General features: G+C 37.6%; 1 protein-coding gene across 8 annotated transcripts in view; it reads right to left on the minus strand.

Moving 5' to 3' along the window:
• Nucleotides 1-12735, minus strand: part of Bruce (BIR repeat containing ubiquitin-conjugating enzyme) — a 231818-nt gene that overhangs the window by 127569 nt on the left and 91514 nt on the right. For 7 of the 8 annotated variants that reach the window (XM_070101002.1, XM_070101005.1, XM_070101008.1 and 4 more), the window contains exons 22-25: nt 5818-5951; nt 5300-5440; nt 4527-5118; nt 1697-1860 (exon numbers count right to left, since the gene is read on the minus strand). In XM_070101002.1, coding sequence (XP_069957103.1) covers nt 1697-1860; nt 4527-5118; nt 5300-5440; nt 5818-5951 — 1031 coding nt within the window. The remainder of the gene's footprint in view (nt 1-1696; nt 1861-4526; nt 5119-5299; nt 5441-5817; nt 5952-12735) is intronic. The other variant, XM_070101006.1, reaches the window with a different exon arrangement.

Genomic DNA, 12735 nt, shown 5'->3' on the forward strand with positions numbered 1-12735 from the left:
AATAATCTACTCACTATCAAGGTACAATAAATGCAGAATTGCCTCAAGACTATTTTCAGTAAAATACTTCCAAAAAGATATTACATCAAATACAAGAGGCAAATATTTCATATCAGACTATTTACGAGTGAGAAAAAACTGATCCTTCATAGATACTATAGGATGGAGGGAAGAGGTAAAGGAGGTCGTGTGTACAAGGGGCTTGGACATACAGCAAGCTTTGCTTTTTTTTTTTTTTTTTTTAACACGGCCATTTCCCACTGAGGCAGGGTGACCCAAAAAGAAAGAAAAAAAAAAAAACTTTCATCATCATTCAACACTTTCACCATCATACATAATCACTGTCTTTGCAGAGGCGCTCAGAAACCACACCTTAGACGTCCCTCCAAACTGCCAATACCCCAAACCCCTCCTTTAAAGTGAAGACATTGTACTTCCCACTTCCAGGACTCAAGTCCAACTAACCGGTTTCCCTGAATCCCTTCACAAAATATTACCCTGCTCACACTCCAACAGCTCGTCAGGTCCCCAAAAAATTATTTGTCTCCACTCACTCCTATCTAACATGCTCACACACACTTGCTGGAAGTCCAAGCCCCTCGCCAACAAAACCTCCTTTACCCCCTCCCTCCAACCTTTTCAAGGATAACCCCTACCCTGCCTTCCTTCCCTAACAGATTTACATGCCCTCTAAGTCATTCTACTTTGATCCATTCTCTCTAAATGACCAAACCTGTTCAACAACCCCTTTCTTCAGCCCTCTAATACTTTTAGTAATTCCAAACTTCCTAATTTCCACACTCCGAATTCTCTGCATAATACGTATTTACACCAAACATTGCCCTTAAGACACGACATCTCCACTGTCTCCAGCCGCCTCCTCACTGCAGCATTTACAACCCATGCTTCACACCCATAAAAGTGTTTTGGTACCACTATACTCTCGTACATTCCCTTCTTTGCCTCCACCGATAACATTCTTTGCTTCCACAAAAACCTCAATGCACCACTCACCTTTTTTCCTTCATCAATTCTATGGTTAACCTCATCCTTCATAAACCCATCCGCTGACAAGTCAACTTCCAAATATCTGAAAACATTCACTTCTTCCATACTCCCTCTCTCCAATGTGATATCCAATTTTCCTTTATCTAAATTATTTGATACCCTCATCACCTTACTCTTATCTACGTTCACTTTCAACTTTCATATGAGTGTTAAATAGTAGTGAGTGGAGACTAATGGTTTTTGGCACTTCATGAGCTATAGGAGTGTGAGCAAAGTAATATTTTGTGAAGGGATTCAGGGAAAACCAGTTAGCCAGACTTGAGTCCTGGAGATGGGATATACATTGCCTGCACTCTAAAGGTGCTTGGGATATTTGCTGTTTAGAGTGACATCTAAACTGTTGTATCTGCGCACCTCTGGCAAGATAGTGAATAGTGTGAATGATGGTAAAAGTGTTTCTTGCTTGGGTCACCCTGCCTAGGTGGGATATGGCCAGCATGTTAAAAAAAAAAATGTATATAAAGGGAATTCAAATGATCTAATCCACTCACACAAATTTGCATTTACTTATATATTGGGAAAGAACCAAAACTTTTAATGGTTAGCCCAGATCTGGCCTAAGCAAACTCAGATACAGAATATAGAAAATAAAAAAAAAAACATATTCCCTGACCCTTATTTACCTCACCTTGAGATATCTACAGAGGGGAGGAGGCTGGAGATCAGCCAGAATCAAGGGTCGCATCCCTATGTCTGATGCCACTACCAGCCTCTCTCCATCCATGTCTTCGCCTGTCATCCAAATGTCAATGCTTAAGGAGACCAGGTCACTGCAAGCTGGTATCACCACATCTGTGATAATGAAACATTTATAATAATGTAGCAATTTAATAGTTAGTCAAGTAAAGAAAGTATTCCAAATTTAGAAAATGAAACTACAGTATATTACTGGACTTGAGTCCAGGAGGTGGGAAGCACAGTGCCTGCACTCTAAAGGAGGGGTGGGGATATTTGTCATCTGGAGGGTCATCTGAACCTTTGTATCCAAGTACTTCTTGCAAGACAGTGATTAGTGTGAATGAAAGTGAAAGTGCTTTTCTGGGTCACCCTGCCTAGAGGGGGAGATGGCCAGAGTACCATATTTTCCGGCACATAAGGCGAGCTTTTTCCCCACAAAAAGTCTTGGAAAATTACACTGTGCCTTATAAACTCAAGGTCAGGGTCAAAGGTAGGCTCCGGGTTACGATTTAGCAGTTGTTTACTAGCATTACATTACAACTGCTCAGAAACATTGTCTTGCATGTCTCATATGATCGTGTACTTTATATGCCGGAAAACAGAGTACATCAGGTTAGTTCAACATCAGTAGTGACACAGGCAGTGTTTTCATATCCTATTAGGAAAATGACAATAACATTTGTATATTGGTTGTTTGGAGTGACATCTAAACTGTCATATCTGAGTGCCTCTGCAAAGACAGTGATTATGTGTAAACGATGGTGGTATAAACCTTGGTAATAAATACTGACAAGTTGGTTTAGAAAAACACGTAAGCAAACACTAGGGCATATTTATTAGAAAGCGTTTTGGTCCTGGGACCTTGATCACTTCTAACATACAGAGGTTGAAAGACAGTATATATAGGCAGAGAGTGAGGTGTGAGTGATGCATGGTGACCTGAAGAATGCCATATTGATTTACCCGTCCTCATCCCAATATGGCATTCTTCAGGTCACCATGCATCACTCACACCTCACTCTCTGCCTACGTATACTGTCTTTCAACCTCTGTATGTTAGAAGTGATCAAGGTCCCAGGACCAAAACGTTTTCTAATAAGTATGCCCTAGTGTTTGCTTACGTGTTTTTCTAAAGTAAACAATGGTGAAAGTATTTAATGATGGTCTAAGTATTTCTTTCTTTTTTGGGTCACGCTGCCTCGGTGGGAGACGACCAACGTGATGAAAAGAAAAAAAAAAGAAATATAATTGTTTATCATTTTGTAAGTTGCATGTAAGACATGGGACTAAATTAGTGGTTTCCTTCATAGCAGGAGGATACTGAAGATATGTGCAAATTGTTTATCGCCTTGGGAGTCATAGGATCTGGTTATGTTTTATTATTTATATACAGTACTCTGCTACCCTCCACTTGCATAACTAGGATTACAACTAAAGAAAACTGAATATGCCAATATAGCAGCAACTGTAAATACAATGTGTATCAGTTTGGTTGTAAAACTTGCATTTTGTGGTAAATGCAGTGCATGTGAGGCTGGGCTTTTACTGTTTGCAATGTTTACATTCGCTCTCCCTCTTGCCCTCCTCCTCTTCCCCTTTCCTTATTTCTATCATTGAAAATGCAAGGAAAATATTTTACAATTTTTATTAAGCAAAATTATTTAAGTGAATAAAAAAGTTTTTACAGAATTTACAAGAGTATGTTGGTAGTCAATCTCTAGGCAGTGAAACTGAGTCTCTTGAGGTCATGACACCCGGCCATTTGGGTGGTTTGCACTCTTAAGGTGAGGTGGGGAGGGAAGGATCATTACTCTAGGCACAATGACTGGCATTTAGTAGGGAACCTAATGTCTCATTCCCAGCGTCTCATGAATCTGGAATGCATGAATAGAAAATTCTACGTTGATTCAGATTTGGGCTTAGTGTTTTAGAGGTCATATTTCTTTAAATCTAACTACAATCTGATTAATCCTGACTTTCATAAGAGAGAATGCACAGAAGGAAGAGATACTTGGGTGTGAGAAAGCCATCAAGCATACTTAAAATCTTATGATTAATTTTCAATTCAGGGGTCATACACCAAGGAAAAAGTAAGAGGGCACAGCTAAGAAAAACATGAATCCAGTAATTAAATCTAATCACAAGAGACCCTTCAGTAAAAATCTTCTTTCAACGAACCAGCCATATCCCATCAAGGCAGGGTGGCCTAAAAAGAAAAACAAAAGTATCTTTTTAACTAAAGTAATGTATACAGGCGAAGGGGTTACTAGCCCATTGCTCCCGACATTTTAGTTGCCTCTTACAGAACACATGGCTTATGGAGGAAGAATTCTGATTCACTTCCTCATGGAAATTCAGTAAAAATATACATGTATAGCTAAATCTTTCTAACAAGAAGGCTTGCAAATCTGAGAGGGTGTCTATAAAACTCCTTCCTGCTGCAAGAAAAACTTCCATATCTGAAATCACCATTACAGCACTTCAAAAGGCCTGCCCCCACATAGGTTTCTCCATTTTACACAACAGCTACTACGTTGTACAATACAGAAATCTCCAGAAGACAAGAAAAAGCCACCTTTATACTGGAGAAGGTACACATTATAATGATTATGGAGAAATGCTGAAAATGTATAAGCCACACAGTACCTGGGAAATGGGAGGTAATTTGGTTCAATCCAAGGAAGGAAATGATAGGTCTGATTTATAAAATATTGTAAATTGCAAAATTATTCACCTCAGACTAAGACAGAATACTTACATAAATAATTAAAGCAGCTAACCTGTTAGCAAAACCGGAGCACCGAAGTCGAGCACCACAAAGCGGCGTGCCCCCGAGTGCATCCTCTCGATAACAAGCATCTGCTGAGGTGGCAGAGACAGCAGCTGCTGCCATGGTGCACCAAGACTTCCCTGCATGGCAGATGCCACTTTTTTCCCATTAGTTGTTCCATCCTTTATTGGAGGGTGACCTGCTGATGGAGTAGAAGCCTTACTTTCCAGTGAGCTAACATCTTCATCACTCTTCCTCTTGGTATAAGAGTTCTGCTGAACTGCATGCTTGGAGACTTCCATCACTTCTTTATCAACCGATGTAAGACCGAAGTCAATCTTGCTTGAAACATCCAGGTCTACATCACCATTACCCATGTACTGCACCAAGGGATGAGTGACATCCTCAGACTCAGTCAAGAGAATGGCATTTAGACCCTCGTCAGGAGATTCATCTGAACTACCTGAAGAAATAGTGCTTGTTTCTTCTTTTACATCCATTTCCTTATTCTCTCCCCCTAAAGGCAGCAATGGATCCACTGACTGAGAGCCGGTGTTCTCTGCAGCCACAACTTTAGCCAAGGTTTGTGTTCGTTGTTTAGCCTGCAAAGCCAATGAACAACATTACTATTAAAATAAATCACAATGAACAGAGATGAGCGATTCTGGCAAAGACTGCTCTATTGTCACTTTGAAATCAACTGCTACATACATCTGAAACTACAACTCTCAACTTAATACAATTCACTTCATCTGAATTTCAGAAAACGATTCTAACATCTACCTTTTGAAGGCAATGTTTCATTGAAGCTAAGTGGTCACTGAGTGTCTGCAGCTTCTCTAGGTAAGTTTTAGTAGCCTTCTTGGCAAGTAGAAGCTCTACAGCCTGATTCTTAACTGCCATGTCCTCAACTGCCTTGTGTAACTGCAAAATAGGTAAGTGTCCAATTTTCACTAGCTAACCATGAAATTTGTGTCTGCTTCTGTGCAGCAATACATTTCAAAGTTCCAGAGCTACATATGCAATAATTCTACAAGTATCAAGTCTACTTGAACAAACAAATGATAAAATATGGAAGTTGATTAAAAGCAGTAAACACAGTTTTTTTATCAGCAGTTGAAGAAAAAATCACAACTCATGCCTTCACATTGCTTTCAAAAACACATCAATTCAGTGGGCCAAATTATGGTTCCACACTAAAACACTAAATAGCACTTAGACAAATTGAGAGAGTTATCTCCAGAATCATATATACAAGACAGCAGTCATTTGTTTACATATAACAGGTGTTGGAGTCTTACCATTGTGACAGATGCATCAACTGCCTTGGCTGTTCCACTGTTGGTGGCCTCCACTTGAGCCAGAGTGCTGGTGTCTAAGCCACCTGGGATGGTGAATGGCTGCATCATAAATGGACTCCCAGGATGACCTGTTCCTGTCAAATTTTGAGAAACAGGATGAAACGCCTTCATTCACGTACAGAGAAACGTTTTAATTACATAATTCCCAGCTGGGATATTATGTTACCCAATCTCTATTCTAAGTTACTCAAGAGTCCATTTTTTTTTTTTAATTTATCTTAGTTTTTATGGACTAGAACCCTTACATAGGCATAGATGCCCACTCACTGCAGGGCTTGGTGTTTTTTTTAAGAGCCAACCCATTCCCAGATCTTGAGTCACTACCACTAACCAGGTAAGATATGTTCACAGCTTCCTCATTTGGCAGGATACATGCAAACCAATTTGGTTTTAAATGCAATTTCATGGAAATTTTTTTTTTTTTTTTCAACAAGTCGGCCGTCTCCCACTGAGGCAGGGTGACCCAAAAAAGAAAGAAAATCCCCAAAATGAAAATGCTTTCATCATCATTCAACACTTTCACCACACTCACACATAATCACTGTTTTTGCAGAGGTGCTCAGAATACAACAGTTTAGAAGCATAAAGATACACAACATAGTTATACTCTGGAAACCAGCAAACCTATTAAACTGAGCTTTGGGATCTCACTGTCTTACCTTTTTTTTTTCTGGGACAGAAAAATGTCAAACCAAAATCATAGAAACACAAAAATATGATAATACCTTAGAATTTCTAAAATGTAAAGATCCTGTCTACCTTAGGTCTGGTGATGGCAACAAAATTTTCTGTAGCACCCAAATGTTTACTTCAATAAAGTACATAATTTTGAATAGCAAGCAAAAATACATAAAGAACCAGTGCTTTCAGGAACAACTTCACTTGCACAGTAGCCCATCCTTCAGTTTTTTACCATTCACACAAAAAAACTTTTTTTTTTTGGGTTACCCCTGCCTCAGTAGGAGATGACCATAGCTAAAAAAAAAAAAAAAAGCATACTCAAAATGACAGGATATACCTTGAACTGATAAATGTAAGCCACCAATTTTTTTTATTTTGTTACTTTAAGGAAATCATACAGAAACTTGGGTTAATATTCATTAACTTTAAACCTCACCGAGAATAAAAAATTTGAGCTTTCCAAACCATTTTGAGACTGCAGAAATGAACCAAGGAAAATTCATCAAATAATGCAGACTAATTGGAGAAAGGATGCACAAAGGACCTCTCTCAACCACTTGTACCGGCTCATGCCAGGCAAGATGGGAGACCAAGCTGCTCATGAAATGTGTTATTGTGTAGCAACAGTAAGTGAACTGAGGATTATTTTCCCTCAATATTTTATCAAATGAATTTTTTACTCTTAGTTTAGTAGGTCTTACCAAAATGTGGAGACTGATCGAGTGTGAGCAAGGTAACATTTATTAAAGGATTAAAGGGAAACAGGTAGCCAGATACGAGTCCTAGAGGTGGGTAGTGGTGCCTGTAATCTCAAGGAAGGGGGGATATGTTGCAATTCAGAGGGCCATTTGAGGAGTGATAGCTGAATACTTCTGGTAAGACAGCTACTGAAAAAATGATGGTTAACATGTTTACTTTTCTGGGTTACCCTACCTTGATGGGAGACAGCCTGAATAAAAAAAAAATGATCAAACATTATGAGCATAGCTCTGCTTCTTAAATTACTAAAAGTAATCACTAGGAAGAGATGAGTGCTAGATATTTCATGTCAACAGCACACTCAAATGCAAGTACTCTTTTAATGATTAATGAAGAAAAAAAGAAAAGACAAGTGGAAAGATACAGAATGGCCTGTGTAATATACACTGAGGTAAATTACTGAAGAGTAAACACGTAAACCTAAAAAATTATAATCAGGAATTTAATTAAGAGAGCCTCTCATACACAGCACCTATTTTTGGTGTTCCAGGTTTTTGTTGGCTTTCAATTGAGCCATTGTTCCACCTACCAACAAGTGTAACATAATGAACAATGGCTCAATTTGAAGCCAATGAAAATGTGGAACACCAAAAAGAAGGTGCTGTATATGTGGGGGCCCTCCATATAAGGAAGGAAGCAGGAATAAAGACCCTTAAGTGAGAAAATTTTGAAACAAACTGGCCATCTCCCACAGAAATAGGGTAACCCATCAATACATTCACCAGGAAAGTATTTACTAGACACAACAATAAACTTTTAATATATATTAAACCCAAGCAAGGTGAGGCCTAGACACAACAATAAGCTTTTAATAAAAATTATCTAAACCCAGGCAAGGCGAGGCATAAAGGCAAGTCCCCAATCACCCAGCAGTAAATAGGTAGCTGAGATTTAACTGGTGTGGACTGTAATGAAATAAGCCACACTACTAAACTTTCTATGGCTATCCTGGGTTAGTAAGGAAGAACCAAAAGGACATCAACCAGAAATAAGACACTACTTGACTTTTTATGTCTACCCTGGGTTATTAATCTTAAAGTCATTATCTTGGAAAATGCAACCATATTCTATTTTAGACAAAGAGTGCTGCAGGAAATATGCCAACACAGAATTGTTTAAATTTAAACAAGCCAAAAATTTTAATGTTATACCAATGCAGGAAGAGAGAAGAAAGAACCCTTTAAAAAAACAGCAAGCAGCTCAAGGAAAAAAAATTTTCTACTCTAGTTGTAAAAATCAAACTAAGATGTAAAAGATCAAATTCAGTAAAAAGAATCAAGGATGATAGTAAAAATCTGTTAGGTAAAAAGACACAAGTGCAACTAATTTTTTTTTTTTTTCAACAAGTCGGCCGTCTCCCACCGAGGCAGGGTGACCCAAAAAAGAAAGAAAATCCCCAAAAAGAAAATACTTTCATCATCATTCAACACTTTCACCACACTCGCACATTATCACTGTTTTTGCAGAGGTGCTCAGAATACAACAGTTTAGAAGCATACACATATAAAGATACACAACATATCCCTCCAAACTGCCAATATCCTAAACCCCTCCTTTAAAGTGCAGGCATTGTACTTCCCATTTCCAGGACTCAAGTCCGACTATATGAAAATAACTAATATTACATTTTACTGTGGCAACATTTTGCTCTCCCGGAGCTTTATCAAGCCGTTACAACTTGATAAAGCTCCTGGAAACGTTGCCACGATAAAATGTCACATTAGTTGCACTTGTGTCCTTTTACCTAACATATTGTTGGTAATTTTACCAATATTAATACATAGTAAAAATTGCCAAACTAGAGAATGACACTAGGAACTGATAGTAGTTGACAGTTTAGAGGAAGTAAATTTGAACCCAAGATAGTAAATTAAAATGGACCCCATTGATTTCAATGGGGTCCAAAGAATGAAGAATCTACTAAGAGATACAAAAAAAAAAATCACTATAGGTTTTAAATTGTGATAGAATAATCAAGCTATCCACCAAGTTTTATTTTTTGGTTTAAATTCTATTTCAAGAAGGTAAACTGGGAGGCAAAAGGGAAAATGCCAAATGGTGTTCAGTTAATAGAAATGTGAGAAGGAGGGCACTAAGCTATAGGCCTATCTCAATGACACCCATAATTTCAGCAAATCTGACTAGGACATATGGAGAACAAAAGCTCTTTGCCAAACAGTTTAGTTTCCTATCAGCAAAGTTCTATACAACATACACAATATACTAAACTACAGTACTGCAATAGTCACAGACACCTTATAATAAAAGAAACTGATGGGCATAATACATTTGTTTTGATTAAAAAAAACTTTCACCATCATTCACACTATGACTGTCTTGCCAGAGGTGCGTACATACAAGTGTATCTATCAAACTATATTGCCCAGCAATATAGCTGGATACATACATTCACATCTCCTTGTCAGAGTTCATTGGAATGAAACTAAAGCGTTAACATGTAATTTTTTCAAACTAAATTATTTTATACATAATACAGAAATGCGATACAAGATTATTAAGGATCAACATTGCCCCCAAAGACTAAATGGAATCTTTGAAACATTCAAGGAATAAAAAGAAAAACCATTACAATGGAAAAAATATTTACTGTTGAGAGGAAATTGCAAACAGCACCAAGAGGATTTTTTTTTTTTTTCAACAAGTCGGCCATCTCCCACCGAGGCAGGGTGACCCAAAAAGAAAGAAAATACTTTTGTCATCATTCAACACTTTCACCTCACTAATACATCATCACTGTTTTTGCAGAGGCACCTAGATGCAACAGTTTTGAAGCATATATAAAGATATATGTAGACAGCAACCACCCAGGGAGGTACTACCGTCCTGCCAAGCGAGTGTAAAACAAAAGCATGTAATTGTTTTACATGATGGTAGGATTGCTGGTGTTCTTTTTTCTGTCTCATAAACATGCAAGATTGAATCAGGTACGTCTTGCTACTTCTACTTACACTTAGGTCACACTACACATACATGTAAAATCATAAATATACACACCCCTCTGGATTTTCTGCTATTTTCTTTCTAGTTCTTGTTCTTATTTATTTCCTCTTATCTCCATGGGGAAGTGGAACAGAATTCGTCCTCCGTAAGCCATGCGTGTTGTAAGAGGCGACTAAAATGCCAGGAGCAAGGGGCTAGTAACCCCTTCTCCTGTATAAATTACTAAATTTGAAAAGAGAAACTTTTCTTTTTCTTTTTTGGGCCACCCTGCCTCGGTGGGATACGGCCGGTTTGTTGAAAAAAAAAAAAAAAGATATGTAACATATCCCTCCAAACTGCCAATATCCCAAACCCCTTCTTTAGAGTGCAGGCATTGTACTTCCCATTTCCAGTACTCAAGTCTGGCTATATAAAAATAACTGGTTTCCCTGAATTCCTTCACTAAATCTTACCCTGCTCACACTCCACACTGAAAAACTATGACCAGAGGGGTCCCACAATGGTTAGTATTTGCCCCAATAATGCTTCTACTTTATATAAATGAATTTCCAAATAAAAAAAAATAGAAATAAGTTTTGGGATGCTGACAATAAATCCATAAAAGAATTAAAAAATTTTTTTTTTTTTTTCAAGTCGGCCGTTTCCCACCGAGGTAGGGTGACCCAAAGAGAAAATACTTTCATCATCATTCAACACTTTCACCACACTCACACATTATCACTGTTTTTGCAGAGGTGCTCAGAATACAACAGTTTAGAAGCATATACGTATAAAGATACACAACATATCCCTCCAAACAGCCAATATCCCAAACCCCTCCTTTAAAGTGCAAATGAAATTGCATGTGGATGGTGTAATTTAATATAGACAACCAGACATGTAAGGTTGTCATATATGTGCACATCTGCAAAGATAGTGATTATGTGTGAATGATGGTGAAAGTGTTTCTTTTTTGGGTCACCCAGCCTCGGTGGGAGATGGCCAAAGTGTTAAAAAACAAAGAAAAAAAAAAAGACATGCAATGGAAATATTAGAAAGCCATCACAAGCCACAACAGCAATATAAATTGTGATAAAATATTGAAAGCATCAGGTGGAGATGGATCTAAAAGAAATTATCTTAAAAAGATAGAAATAGAGAGATCACTTGAATACAGTGAAACCCTCATGTAGTTCAGTAGCAAACTTCAAAAGCAGCCTTCACATATGCAGATGACAAAATACCACCCTAAAAAACTATTTATGTTAAATAAAAAATGAAATACATATACAACTGTAGTGTCGTCTCTGCATCTTAACCCTTTCAGGGTCGGAATCCCTTATCTGAAACTTGCTCTCAGGGTCGGAGAAATTAAATTTTTTTTTTCTTATGAAATAATAGAGAATCTTTTTCACAGCATAATGAAACCAAAAGTATGAAATTTGATGGAAAACTTGTGGAATTATGCTATCGCAAATTTAGTGATCTCGACGATATTTACGCATTGGCAATTTCACCCAATTTGAGCCCTTTTTTCAGCCATTTCCATTCTTCCAGTCAACCAAAATCATAGACATTTCACTAGTATTCTTTCTATTCTATAGATTGATTACAAGAAACCATCAATTTACCTATATCAACTACCCAATAATGTAAACAGATATTGGTAATTTAGTCAATTTCACAAAAAAAAAAAAAAAAAAAAATTTGCCAGTTTCAAAATAGGGTCCAGAATAAACAATGCAGACATTTCTGGCACTAAAAGAACATTTCCTCTATTCATTAATCACATCTTCAGGCCTCTCCTATATTATGCTTGTTTTCCATATGAAATTTGCATTCACACAAAAAACAGAAGATTTGCTGTTATGCAGACTACTGCAGTATTGTAGTAATTGTATAAACAATGTCAGTGCATTTGTAAACACAAACTGACCACCTGGACGGGTATTATACAAGTGATGTAATTTGTATGTACACTCTGGAATATCTTGAAACCAATCAAAAACATCTATATTTCTGTAATATATCTTCCATTCTGTCAAATAAGACCAAGAAAACAAGAATATAAACATAAAAACCATATGAAAAGACACCACAAAGTCGCCATTTTAAACCAAAAAAAAAAAAAAGTTGCAGTTATTTTCCCCATTATGCGCTGTGTGCTGCAGGATTTTTTTTATATACGTTGCACACTTACCGCAAAGACCTATTCCTTCATCTCCAAGTTCAAATTTACTGCTCACAGCTCATCTGAGAGCTGAGCTAATGGTGTAGAACTACGGGACTCGTCCAGGCTTCAAAGCCATAGAACAATGGGACTGACCTTGAAAAGGTTAAATATATATGTAGAGGATAACAAAAAGATTAGGTGATGAAAGATTGAATATCAGATTGGAGGGAGAGAGTATGGAGGAGGTGAATGTATTCAGATATTTGGGAGTGGACGTGTCAGCGGATGGGTCTATGAAAGATGAG

The sequence above is a fragment of the Cherax quadricarinatus genome, chromosome 75 (genome assembly GCF_038502225.1).
Source record: "Cherax quadricarinatus isolate ZL_2023a chromosome 75, ASM3850222v1, whole genome shotgun sequence".
Lineage (NCBI taxonomy): Eukaryota > Metazoa > Arthropoda > Malacostraca > Decapoda > Parastacidae > Cherax > Cherax quadricarinatus.